The sequence below is a fragment of the Staurois parvus genome, unplaced genomic scaffold (genome assembly GCF_062004578.1).
Source record: "Staurois parvus isolate SC_StPar_1 unplaced genomic scaffold, SC_StPar_1.0 ptg000672l, whole genome shotgun sequence".
In the NCBI taxonomy this organism is placed as follows: Eukaryota; Metazoa; Chordata; class Amphibia; order Anura; family Ranidae; genus Staurois; species Staurois parvus.
The window spans coordinates 1,801,766-1,824,032 of NW_028318468.1; the positions used below are offsets into that span (position 1 = coordinate 1,801,766).

A 22,267-nucleotide genomic window follows, 5' to 3' on the forward strand; every position below is an offset into this window, starting at 1 on the left:
TAAAGCAAAAGATGAGGTTAGGTTGAAGAGTTGGGATGTAGCTGGGTTGTTAACATTAATGGGGATGTTAAAATCTCCAAGAATGATAGTGGGAATTTCAGAGGAGAGAAAGTAGGGTAGCCTGGCAGAGAAGTCATCAAGAAAGTGGGACACCGGTCCAAAGTAGATCACTGCAATCCTGAGAGAAATGGGAGAAAACAGCCGAATGCAGTGAGTCTCGAAAGAAGAGAAGGATAGAGAGAGAGGGTTATGGTAGTCTTGAAAGGTGCTCAGTGGGGATAGAAGCAAACCAACTCCACCTCCTTTCCGACCACTGGGTCTGAGTGAGTGAGTCCAGAGAAGGCCTCCATAGGAATGTGCTGCGGGAGAAGCAGAATCTGCTGCTTGAAGCCAGGTTTCTGTAATTGCTAGTAGGTTAAGGGAGTGGGAGACAAAATGGCCATGGACAGAGGTGAGCTTATTAAGTTTGCAGAAAGTCAATGCTTAGCAGGGAGACAGTTAAAGGAGGAGATGAGATGGTATCAAAATCAATGAACTCCTTATTGCAAACAGTTAAAATATACTGTATATTGTATATTTACAAGATTTGACCATTCATAATGATTTTGTTTACTAATTTCCAGCATAAATCACATTTTATACATATAGTTGTTTGTAGTATGGCATCAAAGATCAATGTGTTTTGCAGTTGATTTGTTGACTAATAAATATACAAAAATGTCAAATACAATCATGAATAATCTCCAGGACAGAGGGGCATGGCAATGAAAAAAAACCCAAAAAAACAGTTCACCCTAACCCCCTGTGCATTGTCCGATCTATGGGACATTAACATATCTCAAGGACTAGATGACTCCATCTCCCTAGGACCAGAAGAGACACCTCACCTCAAGCACTACCTCCCTGGGACCAAAAGGTATAAGGATTTTATCTAACAATAAATAGTGTTGTTTCTTTTCCCTACCAGAAGATATGTCAATGTACTGATCTTCTGCCATGTGGATTTGTGGTGGAGGTACTTTGATGATATTGTGTTTTTTTTGGACTGGGCCTAGGGAACTGCTGAGGGATTTTGGGGTGACCGTTAACAGGAATCTCTTTAATTTGTTTTTCGCTTTGACCCTTGATATGGACACTCTTTGGATGTTTGCATCTATAAGGATGTAGAAAATAAAATTGCAACTAAATTGTATTGCAAACCCACAGCAAGCAATTCATCTTTACATTGGAATAGTGCACATTCAAGACATTTAGTCAATAGAATCCCAGTGGGGCAGTACCAGAGGATCCATAGAAACTGGACATATCCATGGGAGTTTGAGGAAGAGGCATTCAGATTACGTAATCGTTTTTTGAAAAGGGGCTATAGTAAAAGTTCCCTTAAACAAGCTTATAAAAGAGCAAAGAACAGCCCACGTGATCTCCTCCTTTTTCAGGCAGAAAATATAAGAGGAGCTCAGAGGACTAGACTTATTACCACCTTTAGTAACCAATCAGAGGCCAATCGTGATATAATAAAAAAGCACTGGCACATCCTATGAGATTTCAGGTGAATTAATTGACTCCTCAGGGAGTATTACATTTTGTACAAAAACCTGCTATTCATAACCTATTGGTATCTAATCATTTTCAATTGAGTCACAGGGGAGATCTATGTGCTTCTTTTCTTATGAGCCCATTTCCCTGTGGTCACTGTGCATAGTATAAATTTATTGATAGAGAGAATCCTAATACCTGGTGATCTGATCAGCCCTGTGGCTCACCACTTCACCAAGTATCATACATGTAAAGCTTTGGGCCTATGCTTTATAGCCCTAGATGGAATACATCCCCATCCACGCAGTAAAAAGTTTGATAAAAAAATAATGCAGAAGGAGAGCAGGTGGATTTACAGTTTGATGACCTGTAAAAACCAGGCCTTAACAAGCAATTTAAGCCAGCCATAGATGGTTCGAATCTTGGCTAGTTCACCAGAAGGGGGAGGGGAGGGGTGTCGTGCCGCCCATCCAGGGGATTACTGCCATTTGCAATATTCGCATCCTAAAAATCTGACATAATGGTTGTACACAAGTCGATCAATGGATCAACTTGGGTATAATCAGTTACCCATACATGAACCAGACGTGATTTGATCCATGTTTGGGCAGGCTGATTATACCCAAGTTGATCCTTCGATCGACTTGTGTACAACCATCATGTCAGATCTTGAGTTTTTAGTGCAATGAGCACTGCGTTCTTCAAGCAGGGAAAGAGTTCCACCCCCTTTCCCCAGGAGAACTTAACAGCTCTGTGGGAGGGATTACCCCATCAGCACTGACTGTGTTGATGTGGGAATTAAATTATTTTCTTTCCTGCAACCCGTAGTTGCAGGAACAAAAATCGCATCATCAAGGGCCTTTTTTAGTTTTGCTCCATTTCTCTAGCTTAATGAATTTGGGTGTGATGAACTGGCACCACCTTGGATCCCAGGGTAATGTCTAGATTAGACTTTTATTTATTATCTGTGCTTCCTTTTATATATTATGTATTCAGAAAACAGATATGTTTTTTCTTCTTTGTTTTTGGTATAGAGATGTTTTAATAGGGTCACTAAAGATCAATATGTGAAACCCAGGATTGGGATAATTGCTTTGTGTTTTTCTTCTTTCTTCCCAGTGTGGGATACCCTGCTGTTTGTGGGTGGAGGAGTGTTTCAAACTGTGTTCCTCCTGTGACCTCACTGTGTAGTCTTTTTATAAAAATAATTTACTGTTGGGTAGTTTTTAAGCCCCTATTTTTTATGTTGTAGATATTCAATATAAACAGTGTTTTGGGAGGTATATAGGCTACATATATGTTATGCGGTGAGATTTTAATTTGCAAGGTGACATTTTTTGTTATATGTGAGGTGCCACTTAGGTGCCAGTTTAGGCAGTGAGATGGCGGTTCTAGGTGTCACCTGAAGTGGAAAGTTGGGCATGTTGTGAAATTATTGTGTTTATTTTGTGGCTGTATTGGTGGTGGGGTGGTTCATTCCTCCCATGACTGGTGGATGTATGAGGATGCTGTTCAGCATCACTTCCCATTCCAGGGAGGTAGCTGGAGGTGAGGTGTCAGTTTCCAGTTCCAGGGGAGATGGAGCCACAGTTATGATGTCACATCCAGCTATTTTGGCATTTGCACAAGGGAGAGTGGCTTCACTGGTGGTACAAGCACTGTGCTCAGAATAGGGGCATACAGTAGCTGTTGGGGGAAGGGGGGGGCGCCATCTTTGCTGACCCATATATATCATACAGCGTACATGCCCTAAACATGCTGGAGCTCATTTTGTGTATTCTGACCTTATTTGTCTTAATCTCTTATTAATAAAGGTATGTTTGTTTGTATGGTATATTTACTTGTATTAATTTGTTGGTGAAGAAAGATAGTAATTTTGGATTGATTTTCAAGAAGGTCTTTTTATCTTAGTGTATTTTACTTGATTCTAGTTTTGTCCCCTTGTTGAGCTGAGGTGACTGTTATGTAGACTGAAGAGCTCTGTTATATGCCTAAACATACACATATATTTTCATTTCACATAGTTGTTACCTTTTAGGAAATCACATGGTCCTTATTGTATTTTTGTTCCTGGGTGACCTGTTCGGTCCACTCATTGTGGATATATCAGTACTATAGACAGTAGGTAGCCTCAATAATGCCCAGGCTTAGCAGCTCCCATCCCTTAAGTGGGCCACCAGCCAAAGCTACACACTCCCCCCCAACCAAAAGCCTTTGATCCTCAAATAAACACATTTGGTAACACTTATTTTGTAATGGACTTATTTTGTGAAACTTTCAAGTAAAAGATTCAGGCAGTGAGAATTCTCATCCTTGTGTGTCAGGAGACACGTCGGGGATATCATCCACCGATACTGTAACTAGGTGTACCCATACATCAGGCAGTGGTGATGACCTATTTGAAACTGTTCTCTTCTGAGTCCTACGTCTGTCTTTTTTAAAGGATGAATCAGTCCCTTAACCCTATGCTGTCTGGGCTCAGGTGAACAGATGATTTCACAAATGATTCCACCTCGAGATTGGTGGAACTGAATGTTTCTTCTAGACCCAGAGTCTCCATTTTTGGAATGCATTTACAAATATATGTAAAAATATGTTAAAAAAATTAACTTTTTTATATGTTAAAAAAAACCTGAAGAATATATTTTTAAAAAATATATTTTTTTAAATATATTCTTCAGATTTTTGTTTAACATATAAAAAAGTCATTTTAACATATATTTTTACATATATTTGTAAATGCATTCCAAAAATGTAGATTTGTATTTTTAAAGACATACAGTATATTTGAAATGTATTTTTAAAAATATTTTTCATATATTTTGTAATAAAAACACATTTCAACATGCAGTGTATATATATATATATATATATATATATATATATATAAAATATTTATTTATTTATTTATTTTTTATTGAAATATATTTTGAAATATATTGAATATGGCCAAAATTGTAGCATTTCAAATATATGACAATATATTTGGGAAGACAATTTTTAAAATATATTTCAGAAATATTTTTCTTCCATGTGGGTCTGTCTGTTACCTGGGCAGATTACAATAGAACATAGGAATGTCTGCCACAGTGACTCCAATGATCTCAGCCCCTTTCACACCTCTAACTCAATGTTCATATCCCTGATACAGGGTTTGCATTCCACAGGCATCAGTCAAGTTCATGTCTCTTTGTAGGCCATCAGATACAAAAACACACAGAAAATACCCAGAAACATTGTACAGTCAATGCATAGTACCCCAAAGACATGCTGATAGGTTAATTGGATCCTGTCTAATGTGGACCTATTATGAGTATGTATGAATGTAAGTTAGGGACTTTAGATTGTACGCCCCTTGAAGGTTTGGGCCTGATTTGAATGTACAATATATATGTAAAGCACTGAGTAAATTGACGGTGCTATATAAGTACCTGTAATAAATAATAATAACATGTAAGCAGCTTTATTAGGCTTTTTTGGCTAGACTGCTATGGCATTAAAAATAATTTCTCAGTTCTTACTATTTGAAAATTTGAAATTTCAACAACTGCACCAATTACTAAATTAAGAACTAGTGTGCTGACTGTTTTATTAAGTCTGATAGACAAATCCATCTCAATGCAATTTATGCAAACTTTTTTCCTCTTATTTGAGGTTATCTACGTGATGAGGAATCCAAAGGATGTAATCAATTCATTTTATCATTTTCAAAACATTGCTGTTTTATCAGAGAAGTCACCAGATTTTAATCACTTTTTTGAGAGATTTTTGGATGGAGAAGGTAACTGTATTTATTCAATGTTATTGCTGATTTCATTAAAGGGTAGTTTTCACCAGATTTTCAGAATCTATTGCTTCCAAAAAGCCTTTGGGCTCAATGATAACTGTTTATTTTTTCAAATCACCTGATATTGATTGGGTATTTGCAGCACAGAAAAGCCAGTAAAAAGGTAATGGAAAGGAACATTGTTTTACCTTCCTTGGCACAGCTGTTTACAGACAGCTTACATATGTCATCTTTTTTTGAATCATAGGTTGGGATGTTAAAAGATAAGTTCACCTTTTATAGCATGTTATACACATATTTAAGGTGTAACATGTGTAGCACTACCCTCGTAAAAGCCACTGGATTTGATTTGGGTCCCCCTAAGCTCTACACAGCCAAGCAACACACATGTTATTATGCAGTAGCCGACTTCTCCTTGATCCTCTCCCTTCACTCGCTGTCACATTTAAAAAACAGCATGATTGTGTGGGTCTCTGCCTACATAGCCACATCAATCATTCACAGTAATCTGTGAATGAATGAACTACAAGCCCTGTCTTCCACTGTGGCAATTGTCTTGTAGTTCTCAATGAACTACGAGAGCATTGATCAGCATAGTTAAGTGATTCTTCCTGAACTTTAGTAACTGTCTACCCATACTGTATAGAGGTACTGGAAGACAGCATCTGGAAATCCACTGATAGTGGATGCAATGCTTTGTGTGCTGCAGTGTAAAAAAAATAATAAATGCATATGTTCTACGTGCAAAATCATGTGCATTTTTTTTTTCTAAATTTAGTCTTTAATTTGCATTCCGATAAAATGTAATTCTAATAATGCATTTTCCTAAGGTCATTGACTTTATATTGGAATGAGGAATTGCTGAAATTACAAAATACAATCTTATTGCATTGTCACAATCACAATATTTATATATAAAAAAACATTCTTTTCCTATGATAAGCACATTGTTTGCAACAGTCAGGTAGTCATACAGTAATGCATTGTGAATGCATTAGCTGTATCCGCTAGGTTCCACAAACAATTTTTTCTGGACTTGTACATGTACATTTTTGGCTAGACTCCCATAGAAGTGAAAGTGTAACTAAAGGCAACACCTTTTTTAGTTTTAGATACAATGGAGAGGGATGAGATCACCTGTCAGGTTTATTGCTGTCTGTGCCCCAGTTAGGTGTATTCACCCTCCCTATATATCCTGTTTACCATTTCTTGGTAAGTGAAAGTAAAATAAAATCCCAAATTTGGGGTTGACACCAGAACAGTTATACAGGAGAAATCTTCCAATGTAGACATTAGTTCTGGTGACCCTGGTGATACCCTAGCATTCCCCAATTTAGAAGGATTTCCTCTCACCTGTTTTGGCTGTGGGAGAGGGAATAAAGAGTGATCTCCCCTATCGGGCACAGATACAGAAAACTAGAGGGGTTATAACCCTTCCTTACTCCATCCAAAATGAAAAAAAAAGTTTTGCCTTTAGTTGTACTTTAAAGGAGAAGTAGGGCCAAAGATCTTGTGGTTATACTTCTCCTGTGGGTCACAGGAGTGCACTTAGTTTTGCACTCCTGTGACCCATATTTGGCCAACAGTGGACTAATGTCCACTGTTTGCTGACATCACTCAGCTGGTCCAGAATATAGAGGGATACTGACTTTAATGTCAGAATACACCCAGATGCCTGGGCGGCCACTGACAGGGACTGAGCCTGCCATTCCTACTCCCTCCACAGCCCTCCAATGAGTGCTGAAGGGGCAGAGCAGAGAGACGGTGACTGACACCTCTCTCTGCTCACTGAAGACCGAGAACAAAGTGATCAGTGGTCATGTGATTGCCCAGTTCCTGGTGTTAGAGGCCGTGGGGTACAGATGCAGCATGGGGCCAATGCTGAATCCACCTATGTGTGTACAAATGTTTATGTTTTTTTAATTCCCATACTTATTTTTTAAGATAATTGCACAGCTCTCCCTATAGGAGAACCATCTTATTTCTTGAGACTTCCTCATCATTTCACATCACATTTAAAACTAGGGGTTCTTCCAACCTTTTCATTGCCTTTTTCAGGTCTATTTTACACAAAACTGTCCAGTTCAATTGCACACTGTGATCTTGGCGGATGTTTAGCTCTTTTGGTAGATACGTTTATAAAGTGAATTCACGTCAATCTGTACTATGTTTAAGGGCCTGGTAGCCCACTTTTAACAAAGAGGGAAAAACAAAGCAAAGGTCCAACACGAATGGGTTGCCCACACAAGGGTTTCAGCTTCAAACAAAACAAGATTACCTGAAAATGCTGTTCTTCAATCAGCAGCACTGTTGCTTGCTCTGGTTTTCCAGACCATGGGCTCTTCAGACTCTCAGTTTACACTCGCAGTACCTCACTGCATGGTCCCACTCCTGGCCTATGGATAGGGTTCTCCCAGCACCCCAGGCTCTCCCACTTCTTGGGAACACAGGACTCCCTCCAGCCCCCCTCTGTGGACATGCTAGTCCCCTCACCTTCCTTGATCTCTCTGGACCCATGTAGCTGTTCTGGCTCTCCCAGTCCATTGGGCAAGAAGTCCCCCCAACATAGGTCACACAGGCAAGAAGTCACTCCAACATAGAAGATACAGTTTTGTCTCCGAAGAGTGTCACCCCTTCTGGCTGGAACACACTGCTTTCTTGTCACTCTGGCTTTCTCTCCAAATGGCAATAACTATCCTGAGCTATGCTCAGATCAAGCTAATAATAATCCTGAAACCTGTACACTCACACAGGCTGCTGGCAACTTGTAAAGCCTGGGGACCGGATTAAAGGTTCCATCCCTCCCAAGACGCTTTAGAATATTCAAGCTCCAGGTCTTAATCTGGAACTACCAGATCCAAAGAAAACTTAAGACACAATTTTCTCTGCTCACAAAATACCTTCTGGAGCTTCTCAGACTGTATCTTTGAGAGCCCTGTGCCATTTTTATCTTCATAACCTAAATTCAAATAGTGGCTGGGCCTCACACTGATACAATGTACATTTACATTAGTGCGGCTTCCCCTAATATATATCCTTTACCATACACTTTGCCTGTTTGACCAGACACTGGCACTCTTACCTGCATTCTTGACAGTATTCATTAATGCATGCTAGGAAGGCTCTGCAGAATACATGACACAAGCCCTCTTTGTTCTCACAACTGCTGACAGAAAGTTTGATTTACTCTTACTATGTTCACTTTCAATGTGTTTATCACTATGTTTAACTCCTATGTTTTTTCTGTATTTCAGTTTAAAGTAGTCACTGCAATGTATTCAAGGGGGAGTCTCTGGCTCTGAAGGAACAGCACGGCTATGCCATTCCTTCAGAACACATCCGTCAACTGTCAAAAGGAGTGAATATCTCCTAAATGGTGCATATTTAAAATATATTCATTTTACCTACAGGCAAGCTTTATTATAAGCTTACCTGTAGGTAAAAATAAAAATCCAGAGTTTACTACCACTTTAACCACTACTAAGCTTTGATTGTTAAATATACAAAACTCTTTGGTTGTAATGCAAAAAAATATAAATGAAGTCAAAAGTGAAATCAAAATAGCTTTCTCTATTCAAACAGACCACCTGCCTTCTCCTAATCTTTTCTACTATCCTGCCTAAAACAGTTGGCTTGCCAAACTTTCCAGGGTTTGAGCTTTGTGTCTGACACTTGTAATCATCAAAGCAATGTGTCCAATTGGTGCCTATGAAACATACTCAGATACAGGCCCAGACTGGCCATAGGGCACACCAGGCATTTGCCCAGTTGGCCAGGGTTGCATGTTTTAACGGGAGCTGGTGGGACCCAAAGCAGCTATCCCTTGAGCTTATCCAGACTCTCCGTGGCCACCCATTGAGTTCAGAGCATGACTGTTGGGGCCATAAGGCAGAAACTAGAGGTCAGCTGACATGTTTAGTGGGAAATGCTGGAGGAGATCTCTGCTGAGAGGAGACCCCATCTCCTGATCTTCCGATAGTGCTGTGCTGCTGCCTGCCCCAGACATGAGGAGGGAGCCAGACTCTGTATAGAAAGTGAGTGCAACTGCTAGTGATGACTGATCCCTTCACTACCCAGCATTCCACTGACTGAACTCAATCCCCCTCACTACTACTGCAACTGATCCCATCCCCTGGTCCCCCCAGCACTGCCACTGACTGATCCCATCCTCCCACTAGCACTACCACTCTTCCAATCCCACCCACCAGCACTGCCACTCATCCCATCCTCCCCACCAGCACTGCCACTCATCCCAACTACCCACCAGCACTGCCACTCATCCCAACTACCCACCAGCACTGCCACGTATCCCAACTATCCACCAGCACTTCCATACATCTAAACTGCCCACCAGCACTGTCTCTCATCCCAACTACCGACCATAACTGCTACTCATCCCATCCCCCCAGCACTGCCACTCATCCCATCACCCCACCAACGCCACCACTCATATGCACTACCACTTATCCCATCCCCCCAGCACTGCCACTCCCCCCCACTGCCACTGACCCCCCCTCACTACCACTGCCTTAGCCCCAGCAACCAATGGGTGAGTGGTAATGGTGTGCAGTATCCGCTAGCAACCAGTCAGCAAGCAGAAATGATGTGCTGTAATCTCTGGCAACCCACCACAATTTCTGCCTGATCTGCTGCATTAAACTGATTTTGAGTCTATTCGAGAAAACAGTAGTTGTTGTTTGTAATTTGGTTCCAAAAAAAAAAAATGGGCTGCTCAGTCTAAGCCCAAGCCTATTTTTTGTCCCAGTATGGGCCTGATCAGATAGCAGAACAGGCTTGAAATGTTATACCTCAAAAAGTGCAGATTACAGATGTAAAAGTATGACAGAGTTTGGGGAAGATTCTTCAGCCAAAAACCTCGTTTAGTTTGTGGGAATTTAAAACAACTGCCATATATACATGTTCTAAAACGTTGCACTGAAGGGAAAGCACAGTGTTTAAAATTTCTGAGTTATCATTATGGTAAGGGTCCCTGTCACGTAACTAAGGATCATGTCCACCAATATTTCTATAGAAAGTTTTGCCATTAACGTTTCTTTTTGTTTTCTGATTGATTGCCAGAATTCTTTGAAAGAACAGCATGAGCAGCAGTCTTCTTCCAGCAGATATTTCAGATACAGTTAAGCCATAGAGCTCATCATCTAAATCATCTAGAATCATCTAATAGGCATTGGAAAGGCTTTTTTAATGTAATTATGTTGCTTGCTATGTCATATGTATTGTAATTTACTTTCACAGTTTATGCAGGCAAATGGTTTGATCACATACGAGGATGGTACAATCATAAGGATGCATACAATATACTTTTCCTAAAATACGAAGACATGATAATGGTAAAGGATCTGACATTATTTTAATGCTAAAATATGAAAGAAATAATTACAGTTATAGATTATTGTTATGATATGAATTAGATAATCTAGGCACAGTGATCATGAATGAATGTTTACAAGATGGTGTGAATGAATCTCACAGATCTATGTGAATGAATAAAGCAAGCTCTGTGGGCAGAGCCAGGCCCAGCACTGCTTTCAAATCTGATGAGGGAAGAAGAACCCCATACGCTATCAGAGGGGTGGACTTAACCTTTAGGCCATTCTCATTGATGCAAAACTGTCCTATCACTGCCCAATTTCTTTCAAACCATACTTGAGGGCTGAAGCTCCAAAACTATTGGTGACAATAAAGATATGAGACTACATGGGTGTAGAGAAAGTGAGGTGGTGGGGGGTTTTTACCCTCAGTAACTGTGTCAAAGTGTGGTACCACTGGCCATTTTTTTCATATTAGACTTTTATTAAATTCAACCACAGAGTAGTAAATTACAAATCAATGGCAGCAGTAGGCAAAAACCATATGTGTCCTATTAGAGAACAACTTACAGATACCATACTGTATGTCAAAGCAGATGATATACAACTGCATGGGAGGATCCTAAATATTTTTTGGAGGCAATAAATGGGCAAACCAGATACCCATGTAAGTGAACAAACAAGGGGACAAGGGTAGAAACAACACTACAGAAATACATAGCTTGGGAAAGGGGAAAGAAAGAAGAAAGTAAGAAGAAAAAAGGAAAAGGGATGGTAACCATAAAGAGAAATTAACCTGTGTAACGCCGCTAGTGGGAATCCTATGCACCAAGCCTATTGAGCAGGGTAAGTGCATTAGTCCTGGGAGAATTAGAAATATTTCCAGTAAAACCAAGTCTTCTTCTGCTGTTCCTCCTTCTGCCTAACAGCAGCAGTGAGATCCACCATTCGCTGTATTTCCTCAATCATAGCAAACCATTGACCCATCGAAAGAGGCTCTGTACACTTCCACTTCAGGGAACTCAGGAAACAACAGACTCTTGCTGCATTTATTAGATGAACATAGATGAACTAGCGACTTCTTGTAGCCGTGTATGGGAATTGTGGTAAGGTATAACAAAACTGCCTCAAGTTGAGTATCCGTTAGTTTGAATACCAACTTCTGCAATTTCTCCCAATGCAGGCACTGCCACAAGATGTGAAAGAGAGTCCCATGTTCCCACAGACATCACCAGCACATCGGAGATGCAGTCAGGAACATTGCGTTTAATAGGGTGGCCACCTGGTACCACCTAGTCAACAATTTATATCCAGCCTCATGGAATCTGTTCACAATAGTAGATTCTTGTGCAAAGAATAAAATATTCTCTCTGTTCATCTATTAGGGTGAGGCCAAAATCAGATCCCACTTACCCAAGAAGAGTTGCACAAAGCCTTCACCTGGGCTCAAACAGAGCTTATTTGACTCTGAAAGAGGATGCTGGAGAGGAGACGAATCAGAGCAATATTTATCAAAAGGGAAAGATTGCCCAACAACAATAGCTTGAGTTTTAATTGAAGACAAGAAATGTCTGAAGTGGCGTGCCTGCCAAAATGGCAGGGTAGAGTGAGCATGGATTGGATATCAATAATTGGATTTCCACCCACCACCAGATAGTAAATTCAGCTGTCAGAACTTATTTTTAGTTAGCAATTGCTTAAAACATTAGTCTGAGATACTAGGGAAAAACTTTGTGGAGCCAGGTATTAGCGACATCCCCAATAGACCAAAAAAGGAAGATGAATTACACCCACTTTCGATAGCACTGCCAGAGTGTTACCAATCAATGGATTCACTTAGGGGGGAGTAAAAAATATTGCCAAAGTAAGGTTTGCAAGGATATGATAGCCATGTCCTTCTCAAGCCCTACCCAAGGTTTGAATGCACCATGTTTAATCCAGTAAAGTACTACTTCATGTTATTTCAATGAGTCAGGAAAGCCCATGCCTCCACAACTCCTGGGAAGAGTAAGTCATTGATAAGAAATCCTCCTGGCCCCATAGGACCAGAGGAAGGTAATGAACTCTGCTCTGACAGAGTGGAGGAAGACACTGAAGACATGGACCAGAAGAGTTTGTAGGAAGTACAAGAGTCTAGGAGAATATTCATTTTTATAATGTTATTCCTTCTAAGCAAAGTAAAAGATTGAGAATACCAGTGTTATAAACCTGAGTGGATTATTGCCATTAAGAGTGGGAAGTTTTCTTTCAAAATATCTGCAAAAGAAGGTGTAATGTTAATCCCCAAGTTCAGAGTTTTGGTAGATGCCCACGTACATGGAAAATTAGCTTGTCTGGATGTCTGGATCAGGGATGGTTCTGTTCAGCACTTCAGACTTCTCTACATTAATCTTGTAGTTAAAAAGAGATGCATAGTGTCATAATTCTTGCAGGGATTATGCAGTTACTGGAAGTGAAGTAGGGAGAGAATGCCTCATTGACTATGACAGCTGCTGATTGATAGAAGCCCATTTGAACAAACGAATGGCAAACAAAAGGCAACAACCCTAACCTATAACTAGCATTTGCAACAAGGAGCACATGTATGGGTGATGTATGTTAAAAAAAAAAATAACAAAAAAAATTCTCAGCTCACTTACTAGCCAGGTTCTCGTCCTTGCCACCCCCTCAGGAGCAGAGTCGAAAACACTTAAATCCAAATGGGATTTTCCAACTTGTGAAAATAATGGGCACAAAAAACCCATGCAACAGTAAAAGGAGAACAGTTATCCAGAAACAGCCAAATGCTGGGGGTAGGGCCTTCCCAGCTCCCCCTGGATCACCACACATTAGATAACTGGGCCCCAGTACAGGCCACATTACCCTGGAAGAGAATCCACTGGGAAAAGAGAAGGATCCAGAAGAGGGGCCTGCAAACAGCCCCCCACACCACCACAGTTTTCAAATAGAGGGCCAGTCGTGACCTGCGAAGCAAGTAGACTCAAAAGCCAGGGCAATCATTGCCAGGGTAAGGCAAGGAAAATCTAAGTGTAGAGAGACTGACACTCTAAAATTTTATCTGCTAAGTACACCTAAAGTGAACTCAACAGCCAACACCAATAGGGAAGGCTTCACTCCCAAACACTTGGGAACCTTATATAGATAACCTAACCGGCTGCTTTACCATAGGGTTGAAGTCACACAATAACTGGTGTGGAACAAGGGCATGCATTGACCTGGCTTGCCGCTTACTTACATTTAATGTAAATGTATGCTGGTCTCAGTAAACACAGGAGCTATATAAATTAAGAAAATAAAACCTCAGAAAACCAAGGCTCCGCACAGTAAGTTAACACAGTGGTAAAATATCATGCCCATGTGAGCAGCAAAATACACTGGAGACATCAACAGTTGTCACTAGAGAATTCAGTTTCCATGGCGCCCCCTTGGAGGCACATTGCTATCTGTTCCTGAGGAGGCCAGATGGAAGACAACATCAATGTGCCATACTGATGAGCAGCTTACTAAACTGACGGGGATAGAAAAAAAAAAAACCACCATGTCCTGCTCAGCTACCACATATACAAAATACACACAGTAGTTGTCCAGCTGCCCATAAGGCTTGGGTGGTAAATCACATACTCCTTACAGCACACTCTACAGATAGAAAAGTAGCATGTGGCACATGAAGGGATACGGTCACACAGGCTAGTCTCCTCATGGTTCATGTGCTGTGGGAGGTCACTGTGAAGAGGGGGCCGTGGTAGCCCTGGAGCGATTAATGTCTGGGTTTTAAGGTAGTGCAGCTGAGGTTTCTGCCTCAAAATTAATTTCTCTGTATGGCAATAAGATGGTTGTAAACCCTAACCTATACCCACCAAAGTGACTAGCCTCAGGTGATACATGGATTAAACAAATTCTCCTACATAAGTTGTGCCTATTTTTTGCAGCCATTTGTCCTTTACATCTTTGTAAAACTCAGAGATGAAAATGATTTTTCACAGACTCACAAAGCAGGGGATGGGGAGCTGCAGTTGCACACTGTAATGGAGCTCTGGAAGTTGGTTGGAGGGAAGAGACACATCCCCCCTTCACACCGCACACATGAGTAGAGCTGTGGCTGTCAATCACAGGCTTGGTGTGGGAGGTCCCTCCCCTGTCACCTTTTTAGATCTTGGTGTCCGGAAAACTTGTCAGAAGTGACTCATACATATAGGAGAGTAACTAGACAGTAGAGACAAAGGATACTTAGTGCTTTGAAGAGAGGAAGATAAACACTATAGAAATATGTTCTTTTTTCAGATTTCATGTCTGAGGTTTACGGCCTGCAGATTCCTCTTCTAAAAAGATGACAACAAACTCTGCAATCATTTATTAAAGCTGCCAAAACTATTTTAAATATCAGATACTGAAAATTATTATTATAATTTGTTCTTGCTTAAATTGGTTTTCTCGTGTTTGTAGGACCTGCGGTCTGTTGTCAAGCAAATCTCCACATTTTTAGGGATAAAATTAGATGATGAGGAAGTGGATATTGTGGTAAAAAAAGCATCTTTCAAAGAGATGAAAAAGGATCCTCTTGCGAATAAAGAAAATATGCCTGATGACATTATAGATAAAACATTTGGGTCATTTATGCGTAAAGGTAAAATATTTAAACTATACTGTACAGGGGTTTAATTCTTGCATGCAGTGTTTTATCTTTACTGTGAATACTTCAATATTTATCGTAGTGTATGCTATTTACACACACGCATTCTGTATATAACTGAATTGTTTTATATTGATAAATGATGAAATGCAGTGTGGCTCTTCCAGTCACCTGTAGGTGCAGCCAGCTTCGAAGAAATCCATTGGTGTTGGAAAGGTATGTGGTAGTCTAGCAAAAGCAGAAATATTGAAGCCAATGGTGCTGTGCCAGAGCAAACACAGCCTCCAGAAACTGCATAGATACAAACCTGGGGTGAGAGGAAATCCTTAAAGGGTACACAGGCAGAAATAAAATTCTGATGCAGGGTTTTAGCCTTCCCCTATGGCCTGCAGTGCTGCTTCTGGACTCTGTATTCAAAATGCTGAATACATTGTTTGTTTTCCAATTTTATAAGTCATATATTTAATTTTAGGCACACTGAAAACAATTCCTTTCCATCATAGTAGGCTATTGTTCCTGAAAAGATACATTTCTGTAATCAATCATCCAAGCATCTAGAAGATATTATGCTGCCTAGGGTGCCTGTAAACAGGAAGTGCAAGGAATCCATTTTTAATGTTATTTTTTAAAAAGCAGATTTTTATGAACAACCTGCTTCATTCTTGGCTATAATATTTAACTATGTATGTATAATTTTAGATATATTTACTGTATTACTATCATCTATTAAATGTATCCATCACCTAGGGCAATAAATATAAATAAGTGTACCAGTCTTCATGAACTGAAGATAGACCCAGATACCATGATAACAGCTAATGTATCAATAACTATGATTGTGTCCAATGAAACCAGACCAAGCATAGTTTTTTGTGGTTCATTTAAAAGCCATTATGCTTCTGAATTGCACAGTATTATAATATATATGGTGTAGATAATGTAAGTTGGATTTGTGTTACTTTCTCTTCAGGTCAAATTGGAGACTGGAAAAACGTAATGACCGTGGCACAGAGTGAAACATTTGACAAACTATTGCAGGAGAAAATGGGAGATTTATCACTAAATTTTACGTGGGAAGGCTCTAAATGAACAAGAATAGTCTTCAGTCCTCTCTTTTCACTTTCATATCTCATATCATGACAAAAGTACAAATGTATTTTGCTTGATTTAAAGTGAGTGGTAAATATATATTAATAATGTGTATGATTATAAATGAGAATAATAAATCAGCAATTCCATCTTCTCTAAACTTGATAAACTCCGATCGTCTGTTTTCATTCTCTGCATGTAACTCTAAATTCTCTGTCCTTGCATAACCCGCTGCCTACAGGAGATTGGGGCATTAGCAAACTTCAACAATTATGCCATACCAGCAAGCAGGCTAACAATATTGTGAGGTAGGACTGGCGGACTTCAATAAAAAGCCACTGAGAGATTCATCCAATGTGGAAATCTTACTATACATAGTCTAAAGTAAAAACTTGACCTAGTATCAACTTGGACATCAGCAAAAAATAGAAAATATGTCCAATAGTAAAAAGCAATTTAGAGAGCTACAAAAAAGTCTTAAGCCTAGTATGCATAAACCTTGAGTTCAGGGAATGTAAGCTTGAACAGACAGGATATATTCAGATGAATATGCAGCTACTCAGGCTCAGTAGAATATACCTAACTGTTGATTTCAGGGTGAGGAAAAATCCATAAGAAATTATGTCATCCTAAGAAATGTACATTTGAAAAGAGAAACAACTTTTGATAAAACTACTCCTGAGCCTTTAGAAGTGAAGGGTAGAGTGACCAAAAGCCTCTGTATTAAAAAGAGGGTAAAAGATCAAGTAGAAATATGAGAACAGTCTATCTAAATAAAATCTAAGCGTGTTCTGAAGTGTGGTAGACACACAGCAAAACTATCTTCAAAGCAAGCTGCCTTAAAAAACAGAATAAGATTCCAGAATTCTCCAGATTATACCTATAAGGGTTAAGACCTGCACTGAGAAGCAGAGAGAAAGAACCCTATAGCTAAAATTAGGAAGATTCATGTAAAAGGTAGAAGGGAATTACCTATGGAGTTGTCAGGGACTGTGGGTCCCGCAGCAGCGCACAGGTCTGCACATACACAGATTGCCTGGGTGCACTAATGTGCAGGCACTAGGACCTGGGCGTCAGTGGCGGCAATTGCGCCAATGACGGTGCAGGGTGCACTATTTAAACTGGCCAGACGGTGACTAGGTTGCCGCAAGGTCTAGTTCCTGTACCCGTGTTCTGAAGTGTGTTCCTGTTGCCGATCCTGCTTGTCCTGATTTGTGTTGCCCTTCTCCTGCTCTGACCCCCGGCTCGTCCCTGACTACTCTCCTGCCTGTTCTTATATTATTATTGGACCACCCGTTGCTGAACCTTGGCTCGTGATCCGGCTGCTCTCTGTCTACTGTTTAGTACCTACCTGCCTCCACCGTTACCGACCCTTCTAGTCTGACTACGCTCATTCCTGACTGTCATCCATCCATCCCGCTCGGGACCTGGACTTGTCAGCCTCTTCACAGCAGGCTCACCCTCCAGCACGTACCCTCGGCAGGACCCCTCTTCCACAGTTGGGTGCACTCAGGGGTCTTGCACCAAGTCCATCCCCACCATCAGGGGCTCTGGTGAAAAGGCAGACTGGGACTTAGACTCCGCATCCTGGGGAATCCCGTTCTGTGGATCACTAGAGATTCCGCCGGGCGGTGCCTGACAGGAGTCTTCTTCAAAGGATTGTAGCAAAGTGCAGTGCAGGAGAAGTCACGTCAAAAGAATGACAAAGAAGAATTTTCTGATGATGCAAGAACTGTCTGTCAAATGAATCATAGTTAAAGAAACTCCTGAATACGGGGAGTCCATCAGGACAGGGAGAGAGCATGTGCAAACTTTAAAAGATCACCAGTAACCTTATAATCTGAAAAGACCAGGTCCAAAAACCAGGCTCATCAATTTAAGTTTAGAAAAATATTTCATAAAAGAGGGAGGATACCCAAGGAAAATTCACAATAACCCCATAAACCCTGAAGCGGTAATAGAGAAAAGAATTTTTGGATTTTAGGAAGGGCCAACAGTCCAGAGAGAGTGGATTTGTTTTTAAAGCTTTCAAAGTATGGGATCCTCACATCTAGAGAAGTGCAAAAAATTCTAGGAGTTTCATGCAGATGAAAACAGATAAAAAAAGTTGCACTCAGGTGGTCAACATTGTCAGTGCTGTAAATAAAGTCCAGATCGACTTCAGAACTCAATATAGTCACTCAATATAGTTTTTCAGGAACAAAATAGCCGGAACTGATATTCATCAACACAATAGGTCAAATATCCCCCTGGAAATTAGGGCTGAGGGAAATGAAGTACTGCAAGGAGTGCAGTAATCCTTGAGGTCACAAAATTTCTTGCAAGGGCAAGACTGGGAACAAGAGCTGGGCAGTATTCCCAAGATAGGAAACAGAAGTTCCAAGGTATAGGAGAACCTGAATAATCTTGGTAGATGTAAATTCAAATACATTAACCTCAGAAGAGTAAGAAAGGACAACTGAACAAGCTTACAGGGTCTAGAGAGGAACAGACAGCCTGAGCATACAAACTAAGAGCAAGTAGTTTGCAGAGAACTCAATAGAGGGCACTAACAAGAACACACTGTTATAGGGACACACCTTCAAGTAGAAGGCCTCCTTGATAATCCTGCTGAAGGGGGATTAATGTTCACCCTCAGAAGACCTTGGCAATCCTTTGGGTAGAGGACAAGACTGGTGTAGTTTGGAGCCCTGTTGCTAATGGAGATCTACACTCTAATCCTCTCTCCCTGTGTGCTGGAACAATAAAACTGAGAAAAGGACTAAAGTGACTGGCGCCCTTCATTGTCATGACTATCTTCAATGTGGCCATCGATCCACCCTGGAGTTGGCCAGGAGAAATGTTCTACTGTGTTCTTCAAAATCCTATTTAAAAAGTTGCTGCTGAATTTTCAGTAATTAGTTAGAATGATGGTACAGGATACAGTTAAAGAGGCAACAACAAATGAAAATTCAAGAGGTGTATGGTATCATTCAGGAACGTAGCTCACAAATAGGACAGTCAGAGTTAAATATGGCCTCCTTGGGAGCACTAAACGATGACCTTGGAAACTGCCAATGATATAATAACCTCAAAATTTTAAGAATTTAAAAATCTATACTAGTTCAGGAACTAGCATCTCTGGTGGAAGAAATTTTAAAAATGTTATGAAACCTTACTAAAATATTGGAAAATAAGAGAGTTCACTTGAGGTGACTGTAACTGTATTAGCGCACTTGCAACAAACAACTGAGTACTGTTCATGATACTTTTTTTATTTGCACTAACATACAATTTTTCAGGACAAGCTTTCTGGGAATGTTCCCTTCGTCAAGGTCCAAGCAGTACTCAGGCTCATCAGTTGCATATGCCTGCTTGTTGTGCGCCCTCAGTCCGCAGCAGTAACAGTGGTCCCTGACCCTCAGAGCTGTCCAGCAGCATGGGATCCAATACAAAAAAACAGCTAAGTGAGAACCAGAAGGATATTTACATTCAGGACCATGCAGCATAAATTAAAAAACAGCTTTATTAACTAACTACTATATAAACAGTACAAAAAAAGATGGTATTGAATAGGAGCTCCATGTAGGCACCTAACATGAGATTATTCCAGAACACAGGTGGATATACACTGTACTGTACAGTAACACAGTCCTGCTACCATAGAAGTTACAGGTATAAAGACAGGGTGTACTCTCAACAGTAGTGGGAAAAAAGTGGTGTAATAAATCTCACCAGTTTCCACAGGTCCTAAGTGCTTCTGGCTCTACATGTGGGATGTTCCAGGTGCTTCTGAGCATACTTTGATGTGGGATATGTAGGGGGCTTGTGACCATGCAGTGCACAGAACTGTACAGTAGCTAGCAAGATGGATGATCTGAGGTATCAGCGTTGAGCGCAAGTGGACGGCTAGAAGTGACTTTATGCTGCCTCCATTCATAAGTAGCAGTCGTTAGTAACTCAAATGTTCATAACTCGGGGACTGCCTGAATAAGAAAAGCTACAGAAAAGGAAGAGATATCATATACAAACTTAGCATATCTCACAGAGCAGTTATTCATATAAGGGTTCTAAAACCACAGAGGGGCACTAAATATATATATATGCTGTACAGGACACCTACAATTTAGTGTTTCTCAAATTAACAAAAAAAAAAACAAAAAGCAAATACAGCTGTATGTAGGCTGTAGGGGCCTAGATGGTAGGCATCCCAAATGGAAAGCACAGCACACACAGTGGTTGCAGTTGCAAAACTTGTATTATCAAAACATTCCAATAACAGTAACAACCTCTTTGCAGTGGTTTAGAACTAGCAGCAGAAAGTTATGCAGCACTGGCAGAGCGTAATATTCTGAGACTGGCAGCACCTGGTGCAGAGGGGGTAGCTGGATGGCAGATGCAAAAGAACTGCAAGAGTCACCCAGGTGGCAGTGTCCAATTGGACAGCAGTCCACCCGATGACAGGTACGAGGAATGGGTATTACAGGTAAGAGGAATGGGTATTATTCCTCATCTCTACTCTCCCTGCAGGGTGGTGCAACAACGCCACTTGTGTAGGTAGGTCAACCTGCACCTGCATTCATTCCCATGTCTCTTTGACAGCATCAACTAGCATGCAACAACAATAAAACAGTGGAATTCAACAAGGTACAGATAACAGCTCAAAAAGCACAGTAATGACAAGCAGTACAATATACAACATAATCAGAGTATTTGGCTGGCAATTGTCCCTGTTGAGAACCTCTAGCCCGTCCTCAGAATAATCATTTACTGGAGCTTGTTCTGGAGCCTCAGGTGTTTGGGGGTTATCATGGGTAGGTTTAACACGTTCACCTGGGCTGTCATTTGTGTCCTCACAGTCCTCAAGTTCCTCAGAACTCCTAATACTCTCCCAGTCCTCTGCCAAGTGAGCCTCAAAAGAAGCAGCAGCAGTTTAATCTTCAGACCTTAGGGAGCTAGTGGGAATAAGTTTGAGGTGTGGCAGATACCACTCAACTGGAACCTCATTAACAGGGGATATATCCTCAACACTAAAATCCTGTCCATGGTAGGCTTAATGGGACAGCCTCTGCCCAAAACGCAGAGCAGCAACAGATTCTGATGGAGTCATTTGGCCTCAGACACCATGTCATATACCGGGAGCCAGGGGAATGGTTGTCTTTCTACCAGGTACAGAGTGGCCTCCCAATGGGACTCCAGTTTGTCCCCCCTTTCAAACCCAGTCCAGGCGGTGGATATGGTCTTTAAAGGTTTTGGAAAAGACGATAAGGTCATCCATTTAGTTCAGCACCATTTCAAAGTTATAGTCTCCTAACCATCATTACATCAGTGCTAGGAGCATTACTCAGTCCGAATGGCAATTGAATTCAAACAGCCCCAGCAAAGTGATGAAGGCCATCTTTTCTGTAGTGGGAGCTGCCAATATCCACTAGCCAAGTCTGGACAAATAATAGGCCTGACCCAGCGCCATGAGCAATTCTTCTACCCTAGGTAGTAGGTAGGCATGAGAGAGGGTACAGGTATTGAGTTTGTGATAAGGAATGGCCGGCACTCAGGGTGATATTGAACTGTATACTTCTTTATTATAAAGGCATGCGTATAGCTAAAATCACCAACATGTTTCAGACAATCAATCCTTAGTCATGGCATGTACAAAATAATATAAAACACACGTATAAAATATTCCAAATTAGTAACATGACAACTAGAGATGAGCGAATTATTCAAAAATTCGATTCGGCTGATTCGCCGAATTCGCGGAATAAATTCGATTCGAGCCGAATATATTCGCTGCGAATTTAACTTATAAAAAGGGTGTTTCTAGGCTTCAGAGAGCCTTTATATTAGTGCAGAACACTGTACCTTTAATTTAAATGCCCTTGGAGTCTGCTGGGGAAGAGAAATAATACTGTCAGT

At 40.7% G+C, this 22,267-nt stretch overlaps 1 protein-coding gene across 1 annotated transcript in view; it reads left to right on the forward strand.

Annotated features, from left to right (window-relative positions):
• The window catches only part of LOC149447718 (amine sulfotransferase-like), a 52,692-nt gene extending 36,160 nt beyond the window's left edge, over nt 1-16,532 (forward strand). Inside the window, exons 3-6 of the mRNA XM_089652141.1 lie at nt 5,191-5,317; nt 10,580-10,674; nt 15,097-15,277; nt 16,254-16,532. Coding sequence (XP_089508267.1) covers nt 5,191-5,317; nt 10,580-10,674; nt 15,097-15,277; nt 16,254-16,372 — 522 coding nt within the window. The 3' untranslated portion in view covers nt 16,373-16,532. The remainder of the gene's footprint in view (nt 1-5,190; nt 5,318-10,579; nt 10,675-15,096; nt 15,278-16,253) is intronic.
• The last annotated feature ends 5,735 nt before the right edge of the window (nt 16,533-22,267 follow it).